The 23,046-nt window shown below is 39.4% G+C and overlaps 1 protein-coding gene across 2 annotated transcripts in view; it reads left to right on the forward strand.

The window, feature by feature from the left end:
* The window catches only part of PTCHD1 (patched domain containing 1), a 44,694-nt gene that overhangs the window by 901 nt on the left and 20,747 nt on the right, over window positions 1-23,046 (forward strand). Inside the window, exons 2-3 of one of the 2 annotated variants that reach the window (XM_077807196.1) lie at window positions 13,670-13,696; window positions 13,862-14,330. In XM_077807196.1, coding sequence (XP_077663322.1) covers window positions 13,670-13,696; window positions 13,862-14,330 — 496 coding nt within the window. Of the gene's footprint in view, window positions 1-13,669; window positions 14,331-23,046 lie in introns of both variants that reach the window. The other variant, XM_077807197.1, reaches the window with a different exon arrangement.

Below are 23,046 nucleotides of genomic sequence, written 5' to 3' on the forward strand. Positions count from 1 at the left end.
TAGACAACGCTGTGTATTTTGGTGAATAAGGAGGTCAGGGCAGTTTGTTAAACAATTCTTCCAGCATTCTTTATTATTCTTACAGTCATGCCTGTGAGTTAAGTTCACTCTGAATTCAGTAACTGTTTTTGAAGTTTGAGTACAAATCTGTAAACTGCTTGGGGGAGAGGGGGGTTGCTCTGTATGGATTGCCAGGTATGGACTGCCTGTGACTTTCGGGTACAGAATAGCTTGAAACCTCCATTTCTCTTGGAACCAAATTACATACCAGATTGATCATTTTTAACTGGTAGTATTTCCTCCTACACTCATTCTCACAAGCCTTTTTTGTGGTTTTTTTTTTTTAATAGAAAAAACAGCCTGGTTGTAAATTTGAGGCATTGTACAGTTTGTGATGTAGAGGATCAAGTTACATCAGGTTGCATCTTGTCATATAATTTATGTTGCATGGAATATGTAATCTGATGTAATGTGACATTTCATAATACAATTTAGCCTAATGTGTCAGAAATATGAATTTCTTTAATATCATTATCTGGTCTAGACTGCAATAGTTGAGTAGGTTTTGGGGGGCAGGGAGGGAAAGTGGGATGGATGCAAACATTGAGCTGCAAGAGGGTCGAGTTCCAGAAAGAAAGAAGAATCTCTGGAACATTTGGAAATATTCAAGGTGTGGCTCTTAGAATCTACACACTTTAGCATTAAACTGTAGGAGTACATGTTAACATCGTTCCCCTGTGGAAAGCATAAAGACTGTCAACACTTTTCTCTTTGCTGAATGTCAAACCATCAAAACACGCAAAAGATAATGTTAATGTGAACAGTAGAGAGTGTCTCTCCTAAAATGAGAAGGGAAGTAAAAAAAATATATTCTGACAGAGTTCTGGGAGATTTCACTCTTTTCACTAAACTAAATGAGTTTCAGTGGATTAATTTTTCTTATTTCAACTATAGTACTATTGCACTGATCCACCCAAGTATTTAATATTTTTCCTTTTTGTTGTTGACATATCAACAAACAGCAATCAGCAAATAGACTTAATGAATGTAGTCTCAGTAAGTCTAGTAACATTTCAGTGGTAAATAAGAAAACTCCAGAGAGGACAATTTTCATTCCTTCATTTTCCAGTTTTTCTGAACTGCATTTGCATCCAGGATGTGCATATTCATTCAGTCACAGATTAAAAGTTATAATGGATTTTTCCTCTGTAGTGCTATCTCTAGAAATCTGTAGTTTAATCAATAGAATAGTGACACACAAATAAATGTTACTTTGAATCTTTCCACAAGCAAACTTCTGCATTCGATTTATCATATCAGGGAGAAAGCTATAATTTAGAAAGTTCTATCAGTTTTAAATGCTGCCTCTTTTTTTTATAGCTGAAATGTTCCCACAAAATGATTATTTTTCACTTACTGAGATCATGATTAACCACGCTATTGTCATTTGACTCCATTTACTTATTGTTAATCTGACATCATCAAGCATATAAAATACATTTTTACAGAAAATACAAAATACATTTGTTCTAATTATTGGTCTGTTTGTGGGCAGACCCAGGCACAGATAGCAGCCTGTAGATGGCTCAGGAGATTGGTTATGAGCAGTGGGTCTAAACAGATCAAAATAGGAGGCGGAGCTCACAGCTCTTGCTCTTATGTGGTCATGCGGCATTGCATCGTCTTGTGGTGACAGGGCGCAGCAAGTGAAAGAGAATGAGAACTAGATGTAGGTTTTTATGCTGTACCTGTCACCACTATATCTGAGCACCAAAAAGAACAAGAGCACAAATGTAATCTGAGGGGAGTTCATGTTTCCATGCAGTCCAAAAGCCAGCCAAACAAAGTACTGTGACTACATATAGTGTGGGTGATGGCGAGGTGCTTACCCCACCTGTTTTATAACCGCTGCCACATAGACATGATCAGGATAGAAAATGTGTTTAATAATATCCTGCATTTTAAAAGGTTAAGACATTTCAAAGAGAGAATTTGAACAAATCATTGTGCATTGTTTGTCTTTTCTTCTGTAGTGGAGGTGAAGTTGGCCTAGGGACAACAAGCTTTAGAGCAGTGGTTCTCAAGCAGGTGTACGCATACCTCTAGGGGTACACAGAGGTCTTCCAGGGGGTTCATCAACTTATTTAGATATTTTCCTGGTTTTATAACAGATTACATAAAAAAACCATAGTAAAGTCAGCACAAACTAGAATTTTCATACAGACAAAATGAGAAAGTAAGCAATTTTTCAGTAATAGTGTGCTGTGACACTTTTGTATTTTTATGTCTAATTTTGTAAGCAAGTAGTTTTTAAGTGAGATGAAACTTGGGTACCGCAAAACACATCAGACTCCTGAAAGTGTTACAGTACTCTGGAAAGTTTGAGAACCACTGCTTTAGAAGAGGCAGATGGGAGACTTCAGGATGGGACACCCTGTCTTCTCACATCAGTTGCTGCTGTTCCAGCTACTAGCTGAAGCACTGGGAGTCACAGAAACTCCCCAGCCAGGCACCAGCTGCTTTTGCTGCATCTCCTCCAGATTCCCCTACCTGCTTTCTCCTTCACCTCACCAGCCAAGGAGAAAGGGGAGAGCTTTGGAGTGCTAGCGTTCCCCCACTCACAGAAGGAGAAGAAGGAGAGCTCTCCCCCTGCTTTTAGCAGAAGAATGTGTGCTCCCACACAGTCACCCTGGTAATGATATGAAACATTTAGTCTGGTTGGAATCAGAATAAGGTTGATAGCACTAATACTTACCATCTAACAGCTTTTTGGTGCCCTATCTAAAATGGTTTGGTGGTCTGTGTCCAGTTCCCAATGGACAGATGTCCACAGGGAAGCGGGGAGGGAGAAACTATCTTCACAACAGGCGCTGAAGGACACCTTGTTGGCAGTCTGGGAAGTGAGGTATGAAATGGAGAATAGAATGGAGTCTGAATCACCCTATCACTGGACCAGTTCAGACAATGCTGCCAAACCTAGAGACCCAGCCCTCTCCCCCCAGTGGGCATACTGAGTGTTAGTGTGGTGTAGGTGCTCACGCCTCAGAGCCAAGTACTGATGAGTATAGAAGCTACTACACATGTCCTAGCAGTTTTGTGATGATAACTAGTGCATTCTAGAGAATCAGGCCATCTTGCCCTGTATAACAGCCTGGCTTGGACACAATGCTGATTACCCTTTTCCTATTTAAGAGGAAGCCTCCATCCACTGTTCTCCTAACTCCCACCACAAACCAGTTCTAAACACACTGCTTGTTGCCTCCCCGAACTAGCACAGAAATTACAAAGTAGCAACAAAATAGCTTTATGGGCCTGTGACATTCATGAAATGTCTAATCCCTCTCACATCACATTGAGATAGAGAGATAAAGGTAGTAGGGCAGCACAGGAATTTTATAATTCCATTGCCTATGCTGTGCCTGTTCAATAGTTAAATACAGGGCACTGACATCCTGCATTGTCAATCCAGACCCCTTTTCTGTCCAAAATTCACTATTTTGTAGAGAGGAGAGAGAAATGTAATAAAAATATAACCAAATATATTGTTTTCACATCTGCACCTCAACACAGACCTGCAAGAAGAAAAAAATATTTGGATATTTGGTCCAGGTCATCATCCAAAAACGTTCAGAGATCTTATGCAAAACTTCTCCCATTCTCTTTCATCTAGAAATGAAGCTGACAATACTGCAAGGGCTTCTTCTATTTTAGTATGGTATTTCCACTTTCAGAGGAAACCAGGAAAATTAAAGGCACACAAAATCTGCAAAAAACACTAGTCAGGCACTTTAAAAAAAAAAGTTTGATTTAGATTCAGCTGGAGTTTGATGTCAATATCTGGGTCTTTTGTTTGAGCCTCTTTGCTCAGCCCTAGTCACAGTGAGCCCACTGTATTGCACATTAATTTTAAATTAATCTTTTTTTCTACTCTACCTCTGTTATTATATTGATAAGAAACACTATAAGAATATTTTTGTTAAATTTAAAGTGTCTTAAAGTTAAGGTAAAAGAGTGATATGCCTGAGAGCAAAAAAGGATTTTTATATTCACAGTTGTGTATATACAGATATAGAGATGTTAAGTTTTTGAGAACTACACTAACCTCACATTTTCAGCAGCAATGTTTATTTACCCCTTCTTTCACATAGCCTGCCATAGTGAGAGATAGATATTTAAGTAAATACCTAGATATATGTGGAGGTAAAAATTAGGATAAAATATTTATTTCTGAAATTCATAGCTCCTACTTATTAATAAACAGGTTAATTGTAGGGGTTTTGTACCATTGTACTCCCCCTTGTTATTTGGTTGTTGTTTCTTTAATAGGTTGTTATTTAATTATTTCATATGTCAGTAAATATCACATCTGCATATGGTAGATAATATTTTCTATGATTTCCTCATTCATATTCCGGATGGATAGTTTCTACAGATGGTGAAACTCATGGGGAAAATAATTCAGTTACGCTCCAATGTTTGCGTTATCTATAATCATTATCTTATAGATATGCTGCAAGTATAGAAAATCATTTTCAAAAGTCAATGGGGGCTGCTGGCTGCTCAGCACTTCTGAAAATAAGGACACCTAAGATTTTGGAGCGTAATTTTAGGTACCCATTTTTGACATCTTGGCCACCTCTTAGCTATAGTTAGTTTTACTAATACAAACACACATACAAATGTACAAGAAATATAGCTACGTGACACTGCATAGGTATGTATATAGCAGATTTTAACTATTTTGCTCAAAAGTTGAAAAACAGTTCTAACCGTGGCCAAACTGTGAAGTGAGCTGAAAATAAAGGGCCAAATCATGCCTTTAGGAAAAGGCTGCAGAAAGAAGGAAAGAATCCTCATGTAAGAGGAAAGTGTATGAAAGCAGTGGAAGTGCAAGACATTTGTCCTAACAGCACAATGTCATGAAGCTAAAATGTGCCTTATGCAAAAACCAAGTGGAATTAAGATATGCAGTTAAGATCTGGGCACAGCCAGGTGAGAAAGAAAAATACATAGGAACATGGTGCAAGAACAGCAAGGAAATACAAGTGCAGAAACATCAATGTCAGCATTAAGTTACAGTGACTTCTGTGTGTGAGATGATACAGGCTGTCAGGAGCAGATCTGTCTGTACCAGGACCCATAAAGTTCCCTGCTGCCTTTAATTCACAAAGACCTCTAATTTACTCCCACACATGTGTGTCCCCAGTATCCCCTTCTGCCACCATTTAACAATAGCTCCTCCAGCTACTCTTTGCCTTAAAGAGGTCCCCTCTGCACTTCTCCTTTGGCCCTTTGATGATTTTCAACAGCAGCCACTATCCCTTCCCTGGGATGGCAAAGATCATGGCACAACCTCAACAGCATGATGCCTCAGGAACTGAGTGGCTTCAAAGGCACAGAACTTTGAGTAATGCTCCTCTTCCAGTGGAGGAGATGACACGGACCAAAGTTTGAACTAAAATGATCATTGATGACTTTACAGCTTGTGACAGACTCCTTTCCCAAACAGAAAGAGAGTTTTATTTGGGACATTTGCCCTCTATAAAGACACGTACCAAGTTGCCAGCCTACCTTAATAATGACTCAAGAATTAGAACAAAAATTGGGGGGTGACCTAAATCTTCCCATCTGAGTGTTAAAACTGCAGCATTTTATCTTAGCTGTAGCACAAATGTTCTTCTTTCAGATGCTCCAAACAGGGATCTACCTTGGCTGTGCACCATGTGCCTGTTGGAGCAACAGCATCTGAAACAGGGTAGCCAAATGAATCGTGTTCAGCTCAATGTAGCACACATTCAGACTGAATTGTCATGACATTGGTTGAAATGAAGATCATATTGGGTACAAAAGCTTTTTTCCCTAGATTAGAAAAGAAAATTATTCATACAGTCTCCTTGGATTTGGAAAAAGAAAAGGAGTACTTGTGGCACCTTAGAGACTAACCAATTTATTTGAGCATGAGCTTTCGTGAGCTACAGCTCACTTCATCAGATGCATCCGATGAAGTGAGCTGTAGCTCACGAAAGCTCATGCTCAAATAAATTGGTTAGTCTGTAAGGTGCCACAAGTACTCCTTTTCTTTTTGCGAATACAGACTAACACGGCTGTTACTCTGAAACCTTGGATTTGGAGCCACTAGGAAAATGGATGGAAATATGTATACTGGAAAAGCACACATTCCTGTAATACTCAATTGTTAATGCAAATAATATAGTAACTTAAGTAACTTTCTGTATTTTGAAAATCACTGAAGGATTTTAATTACATTGAAAATTGTTTAGTAGTTCTGTTCCCCTCATGTTTTGTGCAGATTACAAATAGTGCTGGTGAAAACATGACTTATTTAATTAATTGTAATGTCTCGTTCAGACTTTACAGTCTGGGTGAACATATATATATATATATACACACACACATATATATAAAATCCAGTATCCCATACTGTTTGTTTATTGCATGTTCTCAAGTTACAGGTGAATTGTCGTTAGTCTTTAATATTTACTTATGAACTGTTATGGTCTGTTGGTTTCATCCATCTGCTTTGTATGCAGGTTACAAACGCATACTGGAACTTCTTGTGCAAGACAGTGCTTTCCATCGCATTGGTGTACACTGTTACTCTAGACACACAAAAGTGAGGCTGAGAGTAGAATCTGGCCCATTATGAAATGTTTATGGCACAGTTACACATCTTTCCCCTTCATCCTTCATGTGTTCATGTTTTTATAATGAAGAACCCTTATTTAAAACATTGCTAAAGATTGAGGGCTCATTTCTGTCCACATTTGTACAATATGCAAGGTATTTCCCCCTGTAAATTAAGAGAGCTGTGTAAATCTGTTCTCTCACTTAATTCAGATGGATGCATTCCTCTTTACTGGGACAATTTTCTGAAAATATTCAATCAAAAAGCACTATGCAAAAATAGATGGAGATCATAGAAAAACAGAAGAACTTTACAGTAGTTCAATAGAGGTTTTTTCCTCTTTTTCCTTTCCATTGGCACAAGTTACCCGTAAAAATTACCAACAAAATAAACTAGACAAAGGCAACTTTAACTTAAAATGAAACCATAGGCTTAAGTAGCATTGCCAGCCGCAAGCATTCAGAAAATCATGAGATTGTAAACAATAATACATTTGGAGTTCTTTGTTTGCCTTCTGGGTTTTAAGCTTTGCTCGATAGCCAGGAAGGTATACGTTTTTTGGTTTTGTTTCTTTTAATGAAAGTTGAGATGATCAAATAACCTACATGACTTCAGGAGCTGGGGCTTTAAGAGAAACACCAAATACTGTGAGAATCACAATACAATTGCAAGAGTTGGCAACATGTAAGGTCATCTCCAATACTGACCATCAGATGCCCATTGATCCTGCAATTTAGAGACTAAACAAATTACAGTAAAAAGTATATTTATGATATGGCATCACAAAGCTCAGACTCTCATAACAACATATGTCCCTATTTTTGTCAAATTACTCATTTTAGGAGGAAAATATTTCCATCTAACTAATTTTATTTAGCTAGCTATTTCTCTACGATAGGTCAAGTGACACAGCATAATCCAGTGTGACGCTATGTATTGTCACCCATAAAATATTATACCACATCATTTGAAAACAAAACCAAAAACAAGTACATTTTTGAAACCCACACAGCAAGCTGCAAACATTGTGTGAATCAGGTAAAGCACAGTTCACGCATTACCACTATCCAAATTATGTCTGGCTAGTTTTACACATGCTTAGTTTTAATAATCTGACTCCATTAAAGTCAGAGTCTCTTTAATGGGAGTTGAATTAGGCCATAAGATTCCAGTTGATTTTTGGTAACTCATTTGCCTGGAAGTAAATTTATACCATTAACCACAGAGCCTTAAAACCTGTAACAGACATGGGACTATATGTGGTTCTTCAGCTGCTTTCTCTGTGCTGTTCAGCCATGGCTTTGATCACAGTACCATGTTGTATAGCATGGTTTTACAGGATTTCTTGGAATGCATCAGTTTGCAAATGAATCAGCAGTTTCAACCCTTTCATCTGGAATATAATTTGTTTACTTTAAAGGGACATTGCTAACTTGAATTTTTATAATATGTCTTTTGATAGAGCCCCATTTACATAGTATGTGCAGACTTCTAAATCAGAAAGTTCCTTTTTTAAAAGGGGAGGAGGATTTTTCCCCTTTCTGAGTTTAAAAGGGCATTCTGAATGGGCATAAGGGCAAAAACAAACTGTCTCCTTTGTCCTGAGCATGCCCCTGACTGCTGCCTCTTTGCTTTCAGTTCCAGAGTTGCTGTTACTGATGCTACTGGTTAATGCCCTCTAGCAGTTCCTGGAGAAGGACTTCACCATCATCAGAACAGTGAAACTGACTGTAGAGAAAGGTCCTTATTCTCAGTTTCTCCATTCCTGCACTTGAGGCAGATATGGGGGGACTGGGAGCCAAACGTTACTTTAAACTACCTTTGCATTTCCCATATTTGGAGCTATGCATGGATCTAGATGATCACAGTGGTCCCTTCTGGCCTTGGAATCTATGAATTCGTGCCCTGCCCAACCCAACCCCACCCCTGCCCTAATGTAAGTTATAGCAGCCTTACATTCTATTTCCCTTTGACCTCCTATAGGTCTTGGGAAGCAGAAACGTGGGGGGACTGGGAATGTGAATTTTAGTTGACAATGCCCCTCTAAGCAAGAAAACTTGAAGGGTGTCAATTATTATTTAATTCATGACAGATGCACTTTCAGGTACAAGAGCAAAACCAGCATGCTATCATGCCTGAAGTGATACTACAGAATTCTCATGTGCAGTGCTTTGCTGCACCAGCGATATGCTGGGTTCTAAAGTTACACCGTTAGTGAACTGAGAAACCTGTACGCCATGATGAACCAGCACCACTTGCCCTTTGAGGATCTCGGATAAAAAATATTTGTGCAGATTATATTCATATTACTTCAATTCTCCCTTTCTAGGTATAAGACTATGAGGAATGGGAAAACTGATTAGGAATAAATAAGACTGTCTGACCCGTCCTTACTCCAAGCTTCGAATGTCACATCTTTTTAAATCCTTATTACTCACCATTAAACTACTTTGCAATGTCTAAATGTATCCTCATGCTGTCCCAATTAAACAGTAGTCACAACTATTCACTAAACTAAACACTTTCCCGAAGGGATGTCATAATATACCTTGTTCAAATGAAGTTGTATATAGTGTAATCATTTAACTTCATAGCACCTTTCAGCACAAAGCATTTTACATATTCTGTATCCTACAAAACAAAGAGTTTGGATTTCTGCTCTAAATGAAAAATTCAATGCCAATCTAACAATCAAGTTCCTAAAATGCCTTCATATAAGGAGAGCCATGGAACTACAGCTGTCTCTGGGAAAGAGGGAAGTAGCCAACTGACACACAGGCTGATGGATCAACGTGGAGAGGTAGATATTCTATGATGCTGTTGCACCAAACCAAATTCTTCCCGAGTGTTCCTTAGTATTCACACACAAGCAAGAGTGGTTTAGTTTCTAAGATCTGGTCTGAAAACAGCACATAGTAAACTGGAGGGTACTGAATGTATCTGCTTCCAGGATGAAGGTGTGAGTCAACCTTCTTTATGGCTGAAACAGTGCTCAGTGCATGTAGAGGGTGGGGAGGATATGAAGGGAAAGGTGGTTTTACACCACTTTTCCACCCATCTCTGATTCTTGGCCAGGGGTCAATTTGGCTCTCGGCACAATTTAGAGCAGCCTCAGCACTGCTCTAAATTGCACCATCTTGTAATAACCTTCAAGGGCCGTTATACTATCCAGGGATTGGCAGAGCACAGTGCATTCTGGTTGCTCCCCTTCCTTCCCTGATGCATCCCTGGAATGTTCCCTATGCTGGCAGAGTGGGGAAGCCCAATAGCCATCTCCAGGTTACTTGAGCCTTCTCCTAGGCTAGAAGATATCCCGTCTGTCTGGCTAAGCCAGTATTATAGCCCATTTGCTCTGCCAGTACGCAGAAAAAAGACCACACTACATGATATGATCTGGTCTCTGAATCAGAAATGATGGCCTCCAGGGAGAATGAGTATTTCAAATACCATGTTTAGCTACTAGCTTTTTAGTAAAGATAAACAGAATTGTTGGCAATACAAATTATTTTCTAACCTAAATAAGAAAAGGTTTCGGACACACAAGAAAAGGAAATACAAGAGAGTTGAGGCAAAATAGGTAAGTAGAGTAAATAATATATATTTTAAATTATATATAATATATATTATTTTAATATAGATTTTAAAATAATATATATTATTTTTAAAAGTTATATCATTGTTTGGGGGGGTTAAATTGCAGCATCCTACTCTGTGCATCCTTCCTCAAAGAGATCAGTTGCTAATCTAATTCAGGCAGCAAATAATTCCATTTTAAAAAGTATTTTATTCTTGTCAGCTACACTTCTATAAATGGCATTTGTTTTTACAAATATAGTCGATGAAATATATTTATTGGCTGCTACCACAAAAACTCTAAACAGATATCTACATTTGATTTCAGGACACTTCCCTAACACCATGAAGTTGAAGGATATATTCTGAAATAACTGTTGCATTAGTTTTCAAACAGAACAGAAGCCTTTCAGCTTGGGACAGTCTCAGAAGACAGGAAGATGACCCATTACCTCCAGCATTTTCCAGTGAAGTCTTCTATTTTGTTTTGCAGGACTGTTGTGCAAAAATCTTTAATCACAAATTCCTATTTGTAATCTCTCCATGAGGGAGAACTTAGCCTGCATACTCTGGTTAACATTATATCCTTCCAATCCTCTGGAGAGGTTTGTTGTTTCATTTCCTTTTCCCAACCTAGCTTCACGTTGTCAGTATTGCGCTATAATTTTACAGAAAATAAAAGCTACTCAAATACAAGTGAAACAAGCCACATAATTGCAAGACAAACAAGTTCAACGGGCAGGAATTTTGTTTCTTCTTACACATATTGTTTATATCATAAGAATTGGAGACAATTTCAACTAGATTTATCCCAATAGTGGACTATGTAAGATAATTACAAGATAATCGACTCACTGGTAAAATAAATAATACATGGTATGCACGTTTTTCTACAAATATGGTGAAATTCTGGCTACACTGAACCCACTGTGTTTAGACAGCTAATCCATCTCCACCAACAGAGCCTGCAAGCTCCATTGTTATTGTGGGTACCTTCTCTCATTTTCTTTTTCAATCACAGTTTTCTTCTACAGAAAACATGTGTGCTAAATATTGCTTGAATTCAGTCCCTTCACTGTCTGTATAAACTGAGAATCCCCCGGGATTCTGTGGATGGCAGCAAATGTAATATAAAGAGGAAAGGATTTTTTTCTTCCCTAGGACAGTGCTCTCTGTCCTGCCAGGCAGCAGGTCAGATTATAATTACTCATCATTTAAAAAAAATTAGAGACATTTCTAATTCAATCTCCCAACTCATCAGTAAATGTGTGTTAATATCCCTGCTTTACAGATGAGGAAACAAGAGACTTTCCTGACACCAAAGAATCAGGAGAACCAAGATCTTTTGATTTACTGGCAAACCCCTGCACTTTACAAGCAAGTCATTGAGCTTTTCCATATGTCAGTTTTCCTGTCTTTAAAGTTGACCTAATGAGAACACTTTGCACCTACAGAGGGCTTTTCCATCTATAGATCTCAAAAACGGCAAATGTGGTCAAGCAAACATGAGTAGACAGCTTTTATAGGCTATACACACACAAGCACTTAGACTGGATCCTTTTTTTCTAAGAGGAACTGTGCTCAAGTGAATGAGACATGAGTCTATAATCTGATTCTGTTCACAGCTCTGCCACACACCAAGTGATCCTGGGCAAGTTAAGTCAGCTTTGTGCCTCAGTTAACCCATCTGAAAAATGTCAAAGATATTGTTGGCCTTCTGCAAGGAGTGTTGTGAGCCTTCACAAAAAAGGGATTGGGAAGTACATTGAATTATTAAAACCAGTCAGATAAAGGGATGGAAATTGAATTTGGGATATTCTGGCTCCCAGCCCCATGTTTACTCCCCTACACTTTGAGAAGGCAAGGGGTCCCTTTGACCAGATTCCATGTTTCCCTGAAGCATTTTCACAGCAGTCTTGATCATTTCAGAGTAATTCAGGGGCCTATGGAGTGTAGCACTTTGAGCTAGATCCCCAGGTGAGCCAGAGCAGTGCACCAGGAGAGGAAGGGAAGGACACCTTCCTACCTTCCTGATTTTGAGAGCTGCCAAAGACCAAGCCAGCTCCTGGTGCAAGTTAGAGCAACCTCAGCACTTTTCTAACTTGCACCAGCTGATGATGGCCCTCAAGCGGTTGCTCCATCAGCCAGGATGGTCGGAGTACATGACATTCTAGCCCAAGCCACTCCCATACCCTGTGTAAAGAGTGGCTATCATACGGGTGGCTTTTCATGGAATCTTGCCTCCTTACGGCAGGTTTAAGTACCCTTTGCACCACTACAGCAGCACAAAGAGGACTTAACTCGTCCTGAGGATCTGCCTCTATAAGTTTATCCGGGTACCATATGCAAAATAAACAATATAGTTTGCAAAGACTCCTAACACTGCCAAGTTAAAACATTTTTTCACCAGAATACTGAATGGGCCTTCACTATACTTAAGGCTATTCTCCTGCCAAATTTCAACCTTCTAACTCCACCTGATTTAGCTGGAAGCTGATTCAAAAGAAGTCACAAGATTTTATTTTGTTTTTCCCATGGGGACAGTGCAATTTTCCCACTCTTTTCCTCTTTCAAAAATAACAGCCTTTTTTGCTCACATTTTCCAGAACAATTCACTTTTGGTCAGAGATTAACCATGGAAAATTTCAGCCTAAACAGTATGCTTCAGAAGAATACAAGCACCTCTGAAAAGGAGCTGGGATACAACTGTAATGTAGCAGGCCCCAACCAGCAACTCCTAAAATAAAAGGTTTTGCCAGCTAATATGTTCTTCCAGGAGGCTCTAACGTCTAACTTTAGCCTCCCTCATCATCTCAACTCTTTGCTGTAGTTTGGGTGGATAGGACTACAATTTAATTAATGCCAGATAGTTTGGTCCTGCTATCCTGACAATCCTGGCACATAGGACATGCAGCTGTGATCTTTCCTTTGTCCTGAGAGAGGGTTAACTCTCCCACTACCAGTCAACAGGGTCTCTACACTCACCCTAGTGGCACATTGAAATGACCTGTCATGTTGCTTTTCTGTACTGCATTCCTGATAGTTGTCTGATGCAGTGGTCATTTAGCAATCCTGATTATTATTACATTGCCATAATGTAGCTGGTCTGTAGCTGTGTCTTTTGCTTCACTTGGAAATGAAGCATTCTAGTTTATTGGAATGATATTTTGTTTTGTTTTGGGAGAGGGTGAACAGCAGATGCACCTAGCATTTATAGAAGTCAAAACATAATTGAGTTATGAGTAAAGGAAATTGGGGGAAAATATCAGTACTTTAATGCATGTTTTGCATTTTTATAATGTGCTTACTATTAATATTGTAGCAATTAGAAATTTTTTTTGCCTAGAGTAAATAGGAAATGGACTGAGATGACAAAGCTGCTGTCTTTCTGCCTGCTATGGTGCACAATTAACTGATGAATAATGTGTGTGATTTTTCTCCTCCTTACAGTTGCACTCAGCTGTGACCAGGATCCAAGTACAAAGACCTGGTTTCAATTACACATTTGCCCATATATGTATCCTGAATAATGACAAGACTTGCATAGTGGACGACATAGTGCATGTACTGGAGGAGCTAAAGTCTGCTCGATCTTCTAATCGAACTAATTTTGTTATCACATATCCAATCACTCACTTAAAGGATGGCAGGGAAGTGTATAACGGGCACCAGCTTGGCGGGGTTACCGTGCACAGCAAAGATCGGGTGAAGTCTGCAGAAGCCATCCAGCTCACCTACTACTTGCAGGCGATCAACTCTCTGAATGACATGGTAGCAGAAAAGTGGGAATCCATCTTTCGTGACACTGTCGAACTTTTCCAGAAATCCAACAGGAAAGTCAAAATGTATCCCTTCACTTCGTCTTCGCTGAGGGAGGATTTCCAAAAGACGAGCAGGGTGTCAGAACGTTACCTGACCACAAGCCTGGTCCTTGTGGTCACTTTGGCCATACTCTGCTGTTCCATGCAGGATTGTGTCCGCAGCAAACCTTGGCTTGGCCTTTTAGGATTGTTAACGGTGAGCTTAGCCACACTGACTGCAGCTGGAATCATCAATCTGACTGGTGGGAAATACAATTCCACCTTCCTGGGAATTCCCTTCATCATGTTAGGTAATTATCTCATTCTATTTTTTGGTGGGGGTTTCTGGTTCTTTGACATATTTCATAGGCAGCAGAAAAGAAGCCAAGTATCACTGCATGAATCCCAGTACCCATTCACTGTGACACTGCAGTGTACTCCTCCTCATCATGAATTCATCTGGTATTTGCAATAATAATGCTTATGGACATTAAAAAAAAAGGCTCCACAGGGACTCGGTTGTTCTGTAGCACCATTTGGTATGACACTCTGCTCATGTGGCAGATAGAGACAAGTTTGTGCTAGTGAAGTATATTATGCAAGAGAGGGGAACCAACAGCAGCTTCTCTGTGGAAATTTGATTATGTTTTTTGGTACTCAGCTTTATAAGGAAACCTTTGCACAGGACCCTTTTGTGAAATTAAAATATCAGCTGCCTTGGTAAATAAAAGGGGCACTTTTCATTTACAGAACAATAACTGTATCCCCTTGAGTACACACTGTTGTTTTATCATGGGCTTATGTTTTAATCAGTCTGTTTAGGGAATAAATGCAGTAGTAGGCAGTTTTTTGTGGCATTTCACTTGAAAAAAGTGAATTTGCCAAGGCAGTTTAAGTAGCAATATGCACTGTCTCTTGCTGACCAGGCCAGCTCACACCATTCAGCATCAAGCCCTGCAAATGATTAAAGTATTGACAGACAATGAAGATTGTCCTGTGCAGACCTGGTGGCTGGTGGCGTTAAAACAGAGATTTCTGTCTGTCTCTATTTTTATACTTCACTCACCCACCATAATTTTTTGGGTATCAAGACTAGGAGAGTCAGATTGTACCTGATCTGAAGTCAGTGGAAAGACTTTTATTGACTTCAAGTGTCTTTTGATTAGGCACATTTTGAGGAAACTTGGCACTAAATCAGAGCAGGCAGAGGACTTCACTAGTGGACATAAAAAAGATAGCTGGAAAGCTCATTCTGTTTGCTTTTGCATTTAGTCCATGAATGGTAAACACTTTGTACACTGCAGGTGTCTGATGTGTCCTTGTTCGCAACATTATTAATTTGTGAAGAATACCTCATGCATTGATTTGATAGTTTTCCCAGCTGAAAATCAGTGTGCAGTACTACACATTTTCAGCACAAGTGAATCTCCAATTATTAAGTCACATCATGTAGTGATGTTACATGTTTCAGTAGGATTGTTTTATATTCAAAACTAGGCCTACTATGATGTTCATATAATATACTTGTGCTCCTGACATGTTTAATTGAAAGGATGTTACATTTTATAAAGCAGCCATTTAGGTACAGAATATACGTAGTGAAAAACAGAAAGCAGACCCTCAAATGTCACATCAGAGGCAGCATGTAATTCTGATTTTCAAATCACATCCAAAAAATTAAAATAAAATGTAACATGATCAAAAAGAAATATCTTGCAGGAATTTTCAGTCACAGGGAGGCTAGCCATCTGCCCTGTTTTCATATATTTGACTTTATGTAATGTAAAAACGCCTTGATCAAACTAAGGAGATTATGCAAAATATCCTGTTTTTCTGTGTGTGTTATAAAGAGAATATTCACTGCAAAAATTAAATCTAAAAGTCCATCCATAGAAATGAAAGTATTTTGCATGGAGTGACTTTGAAATATGAAATGTTAGCTAGATTAAGGGATCAAATCTCACTCTGCTTGAAGACAACCTTTCACATTTTTAATTCATTGGCAATGAATATGCTGCAATATGCACTTCTTGGGGGGGGTAGAAGGGGCGAAAAGTTAACTATGGTAAATTTGCATGCAGTGTTGTTCTAGCCACGTTGGTCACAGGATATTTGAGAGATAAGGTGGGTGAGCTAATACAGTTTTACTCCGGATCTCCTCTGATTGCCAAACACTATAGACCAACATTATTTTTTAATTCAAGTGTATTACTCTTTTTTTAGGAGTGAGTTTCTAGCAAGTAATTAAACTCTAAATAACTGTCAGAACCTAATAGCCCATTTCACTTGAATCCTCCATATGCTTTGCATGGATTAATATAAACTCCTAAATATCAGACATGGACATGAAGGACAGATATACATTTTTTAATGAGAACTGGTTTAATCAAGGGGACAATTGGAAACACAATTTTTTTTCTTCTGACAGCAAAGTGAAGCAGGGCATAGAATGATTCTGAACAGATTTCAACAAATATTTCACATATATACATTTAAAATATAAAGTCTCCCTTTAGGTAACTGAAGGCTAGAGGTTCAATCTAACATTGATTGTAGTCAGTGGAGATACTCTCAGTTAACTTCAGCAAGGACTAGATCAGACCCTAGATTTACTAACCTTCAGAGAATATAGATTTCTGATCTGTGGTTTAGTGTGGTAGCTACTACTTACCCATGTTTTCTTAGCTGAACATGGGCTCCCAGAGTAACACAGTGGCCTAAAGAGTGAGTGCGATCCTGGGATGCATAAACAGGGGAATCTCAAATAGGAGCAGAGAAGTTATTTTACCTCTGTATTTGGCACTGGTGGAATACTGTGTCTAGTTCTGGTACCCACAATTCAAGAAAGATGTTGGGAAATTAGAGAGGGTTTTGGAGAGCCACGAGAATGATTCAAGGATTAGAAAACATGCCTTACAGTGATAGAGCTCAATCAATTTAGTTTAACAAAGAGAAAGAAGGCTAAGGGGTGACTTGATTACAGTCTCTAAGTAGCTACATGGAGAGCAAATATTTAATAATGGGCTCTTCAGTCTAGGAGAGAAAGGTGTAACATGATCCAATGACTGGAAATTGAAGCTAGAGAAATTCAGACTGGAAATAAGGTGCAATTTTTTAAAAGTGAGGGAATTAACCATTGGAACAATTTACCATGGGTCATGGTATATTCTCCATCACTGACAGTTTTTAAATCAAGATTGGATATTTTTCTAAAAGATCTACCCTAAGAATTATTTTGGGGAAGTTCTGTGGCCCGTCATATACAGGAGGTCAGACTAGATGATCACAGTGGTCCCTTCTGGCCTTGGAATCTATGAATCCATGATCTCATGACTACAAGCAAAAAGTTGACCGAAAAAAAATACTTATTCCTGATACAAATCCTGACCTTACACAGATGCCACTATGCCACCACTGTGATCAACTACAGCTGGTCAAATAATATTTCTCAAATAATTTATTCATAACATTTCACAATATTTGTCCAGTTATTCACTGAATGTTTTTAGATGATTTGCCCAGTTACATACAGCCAGACTGATAATTCAGGTTTCAGAGGGGTAGCCGTGTTAGTCTGGATCAGAAAAAACAATGAGGAATCCTTGTGGCACCTTAGAGACTAACAAATTTATTTGGGCATAAGCTTTCATGGGCTACAGCTCACTTCATCAGATGCATGGAGTGGAAAATACAGTAGGCAGGTATAAAAATACAGCACATGAAAAGATGGGAGTTGCCTTCTAAGGTGCCACAAGGATTCCTCATTGTTTTTACTGATAATTCAGGCAATATATTTGCAAAACAAAGTATTCAGTTAATTTTGTACTATTTTTAATAGCTTATTGACAAACCCTTCTCTTAATTATTTACCTTGTGTCTGCCTCAACCCCTCCAACAGTGAACAATCTGTAGTGCAGAAAAGGTAGCTTCAGTTTCTGTATTTATTGAATTCTTTGCCTCACTAAGTCTTGATTGTGGTGGCTTTTATGTTGTGGACAGGCTTCTGTACCACAATTAGGATTCATCAATGCTTATTAAAACAAAGCAGAAATCAAATTAAGTCGTTGAAACAAACAGGCTTCTGAGATATGCTATTCAGTGAGCTTCAGCACTAGTCAGAAGTACAACAGGAGCCTCTCCACCTGGTCCCAAAAGGGCAAGATTCTACTCTCACCATATACGAATGAGGTTTTAGGCACAGGGAGGACAGGAAGAGCTGCAAAGATTGGAATCTTATATGGCTCTGACAAGTGCTGTCTCAGCCATTGAGCTAAATATGGGAATTTTTGCAACAATCTTGTTTTCACTGTGAACATTTTGCACAGCTCTCGGTTAAATAACTGCTTCTTGGAGCAGCTAGTCCTGGAACCCACAAGAGGAGAGGCAGTTCTTGATTTAGTCCTAAGTGGAGCACAGGGTCAGGTCCAAGAGGTGAGTATAGCTGGACTGCTTGGTAATAGTGACCATAATATCATTAAATTTAACATCCCTGTGGTGGGGAAAACACCACGGTAGCTCAACACTGTAGCATTTAATTTCAGAAAGGGGAACTACACAAAAATGAGAAGGTTAGTTAAACAGAAATTAAAAGGTACAGCGTCAAAAGTGAAATCCCTGCAAGCTGCATGGAAACTTTTTAAAGACACCATAATAGAGGCTCAATTTAAATGTACACCCTAAATTAAAAAACACAGTAAGAGAATCAAAAAAGAGCCACTGTGGCTAAACAACAAAGTAAAAGAAGTACTGAGAGGCACAGAGGCATCCTTTAAAATGTGGAAGTTAAATCCTAGTGAGGAAAATAGAAAGGAGCATAAACTCTGGCAAATGAGGTGTAAAAATACAATTAGGAAGGACAAAAAAGAATTTGAAGTACAGCTAGCCAAAGACTCAAAAAGTAATAGGAAAAATTTTTTAAGTACACCAGAAGCAGGAAGCCTGCTAAACAACCAGTGGAGCCACTGGACGATCGAGATGCTAAAGGAACACTCAAGGACGATAAGGCCATTGCAGAGAAACTAAATGAATTCTTTACATCAGTCTTCACAGCTGAGTATGTGAGGGAGATTCCCAAACCTGAGCCATTTTTTTTAGGTGACAAACCTGAGGAACTGTCCCAGATTGAGGTATCATTAGAGGAGGTTTTGGAACAAATTGATAAACTAAACAGTAATAAGTCACCAGGACCAGATGGTATTCACCCAAGAGTTCTGAAGGAACTCAAATGTGAAATTGCAGAACTACTAACTGTGGTCTGTAACCCAGCTTCTGTACCAAATGACTGGAGGATAGCTAATGTAACGCTAATTTTTAAAAAGAGCTCCAGAGGTGATCCTGGCAATTACAGGTCAGTAAGCCTGACTTCAGTACCGGGCAAACTGTTTGGTTGAAACTATAGTAAAGAACAAAATTGTCAGACACGTAGATGAACATAATTTGTTGGGGAAGAGTCAACATGTTTTTTGTAAAGGGAAATCATGCCTCACCAATCTATTAGAATTCTTTGAGGGGGTCCACAAGCATGTGGACAAGGGGGATCCAGTGGATATAGTATACTTAGAATTTCAGAAAGCCTTTGATACGGTCCCTCACCAAAGGCTCTTAAGCAAAGTAAGCTGTCATGGGATAAGAGGGATGGTCCTCTCGTTGATTGGTAACTGGTTAAAAGATAGGAAACAAAGGGTACGAATAAATAGTCAGTTTTCAAAATGGAGAGAGGTAAATAGTGGTATCCCCCAGGGGTCTGTACTGTGCCCAGTCCTATTTAACATATTCACGAATGATCTGGAAAAAGGGGTAAACAGTGAGGTGGCAAAATTTGCAGATGATACAAAACTACTCAAGATAGTTAAGTCCCAGGCAGGCTGCGAAGAGTTACAAGAGGATCTCAAAACTGGGTGACTGGACAACAAAATGGCAAATGAAATTCAATGTTGATAAATGGAAAGTAATGCACATTGGAAAATATAATCCCAACTATACATATAAAATGATGGGGTCTAAATTAGCTGTTACTATTCAAGAAAGAGATCTTGGAGTCACTGTGGATAGTTCTCTGAAAACATCCACTCAACGTGCAGCAGCAGTCAAAAAAGCGAACAGAATGTTGGGAATCATTAAGAAAGGGATAGATAATAAGACACAAAATGTCATATTGCCTCTATATAAACCCATGGTATGCCCACATCTTGAATACTGCGTGCAAATGTGGTCGCCCCATCTCAAAAAAGATATATTAGAATTAGAAAAGGTTCAAAAAAGGGCAAAAAAATTATTAGGGGTATGGAATGGCCACTCTATGAGGAGAGATTAATAAAATTGGGACTTTTCATCTTGGAAAAGAGACGACTAAGTGGGTATAGATAAGAGGTCTATAAAATCATGACTGGTATGGAGAAAGTAAATCAGGAAGTGTTACTTACTCTTCTCATAACACAAGAACTAGGGCCCACCAAATGAAATTAATAGGCAGCAGGTTTAAAACAAATAAAATGAAATATTTTTTCACACAACGCACAGTCAACCTGTGGAACTCCTTGCCAGAGGGTGTTGTGAAGGCCAAGACTATAACAGGGGTTCAAAAAGAACTAGATAAATTCATGGAGGATAGGTCTATCAGTGGATATTAGCCAGGATGGGCAGAGACGGTGTCCCTAGCAGAGTGACCAGACAGAACCCATAAAACAAAATGTCAGACCAGAGACCCTTTTCTTGAATATCAGCCAGGTAAGGTTTGGACTAGAAGAGAGGGAGTTGGAAAGTCTGTGGGCTCACTGACATCCGGAAGAAGCAGATCGAGATGGGACAAGGGACTATATGAAGTCAAGAGAAGGAAAATGGGGAATTAAGTTGATGACCAGATTGACGTGAGCATTGTGAGCAGGAGAAGGGAAATGTGGGGTTAAAAAAGCAGGGTAGGAATTGGCTGTGTTTGAGGGAGAGAGGGACAAGGGCAGAATGTGAAAGTGAAAAATGGAAATGAAAGGAACTCTAAAGGTCTAAAGATGTTCAAGCTTGTGTGTAACTAAACAAAACCATGAAAATGTGAAGAGCAGTGGAGGTTCAGGTGGCCCTTCTCAGCATAGTTTGAAATACCAAGTGCAATTTCCTGCACTTTGGAAGATTTTAGACCAAGATTTGAACAAACAGGTAGTCTACCTGCCATTTCTCTGGAACTCTAAAGTAAACTACTAGTGGTGAACTGCATTCTGTTAAAATGTAACCATGCTCAAAAATATCCCGGGCTCTAAAAGCACTCATCATATTCTTCATCAGACACAAAAAATATTCATATATTCTTTTAAAACCCTGTGTCAACATTAATTTCACATACAGAAACATTACTGTCCCATACTAAGTTCCTGAACAGCGCTCCCAAATTTCCTTCATTCCACATTTAAAGGTACAATACACACAAATGTTTGACTTTGTAGAGTATTTTGCCACCAATCTTTGTCATAAATTAATAAAAATGAGAAGCTTATGTGTCTCCCTTGTTTTTATTCTTTTCACTCAGCTTTCTTTCCTTCTCTATCAGCCTGTCTCTCTTCCATGTCTTTTTCTCCTAAGGAGAACTTTATCTCCCCTCTAAATGTGTGTCTCCCCAAGTTTCTGTCCCTCCACCTCTTCCCCTTCCATCTCATTCATTCCTGTTCTCACTTTCCCACAATCTTCACTCCCACATCCCTTTACCCTGCCGAGGTTTGTTTTCCCTTGCTTCCACTCTGCTCTCTGTATCCTGTTTACTGTCTCTCCATGTTCTGTCTTCCAGCTCCCACTTCAACCCTATATTCTGATTTCTCTCCCTAAGCTTCCCTCATCATTTTTGCTATTTTTCTCTGCCTTTGCTTAGGCTCCCATCTCTTTCTTGACTTCATCTTCCATTTCTTTCCCATTCTCCACCAGCTCAGTCATCTGCCCCCAGTCTAACTTCAACAAACCCCAGCCTAAACAATCCATCCTCTGCCTCCTAAACTTCTAAAATTGCTACTTTGCCCACAATCCGTACCCTTTCCCCTCGTCTCTCCAGTGAATGCTCTGGCCCTGAACAGTTCTTTGCCCTGATCCATCTTCTGCCCCCACTACATCTCTGAATACAATATCTGCCTCCTCAGACCCCTGATCAGTTCCCCAGCCTGTCCTCCGCCCATCCCACCCCTGCTTATCCCCAATGCATTTTCTGCCCACAAAAGTCCATTCTGTTCTTCATCAATCCATCCTCTGAACCCCTCAGTCCCTCCTTTGCTCTTCCAATCCAATCTGATCCAACTGCATTCTGTCTCCAATTGATTTTTCTGCTTCTCTCATCTCCCTGCTCCCTAATCAATTGATTCCCTACCTACCCCAATCATATTCCTCTTCCCAATCCATCCTTTTCCCCTCACTCACTTTAACAAATTTTCAGACTTCCAATCCATCTTCCGCAGTCCCACCCCATCAGTCCTGGAGCAATGTTTCTAGTCCTTTGATTATATGAGCATAAATCCCCCCCACAGCCATGCCTGTCCCCCCGTCCCCCCGATCTCAACCTATACTTTGTCCCCACAGATCTCCAAACAAATTCATCCTCTACCCCCAAACCCACTGGCAATTGATCACCCATCTTCCCCAAACAACTGCTGCTCTCCCTCCCTCCATTCTGCCTCCAGTCCATTGAGGAAAGCAAAGGAGGCATTAACATTTGAAAAAAATGTATTTAAAAATACAAATAGTTCCCAAACATTTTATGCCATGTTCTCCCAGCTCTCTTCAAGTGCAAAGAAAATACATAGCTTACAAACTGGGGTGAGATCCACGGCAAATATTAGTGCAGCAAGAACTGTGTTTTCCCCTATAAAAGGTCAGGAAGCAAAAGTATGTTGTACTCAGATACATATCCTTGTCCCAAGTGAAACATATCAGAGATGGTTCAGCATGGGTATAGGCATCAATTTAGGAATACAACCTCCGTTTGCCAGAAGCTGGGAATGAGTCACAGGGGATGGATCACTTGATGATTACCTGTTCTGTTCATTCCCTCTGGGGCAC

Source organism: Eretmochelys imbricata, chromosome 1 (genome assembly GCF_965152235.1).
Source record: "Eretmochelys imbricata isolate rEreImb1 chromosome 1, rEreImb1.hap1, whole genome shotgun sequence".
Classification (NCBI taxonomy): domain Eukaryota; kingdom Metazoa; phylum Chordata; order Testudines; family Cheloniidae; genus Eretmochelys; species Eretmochelys imbricata.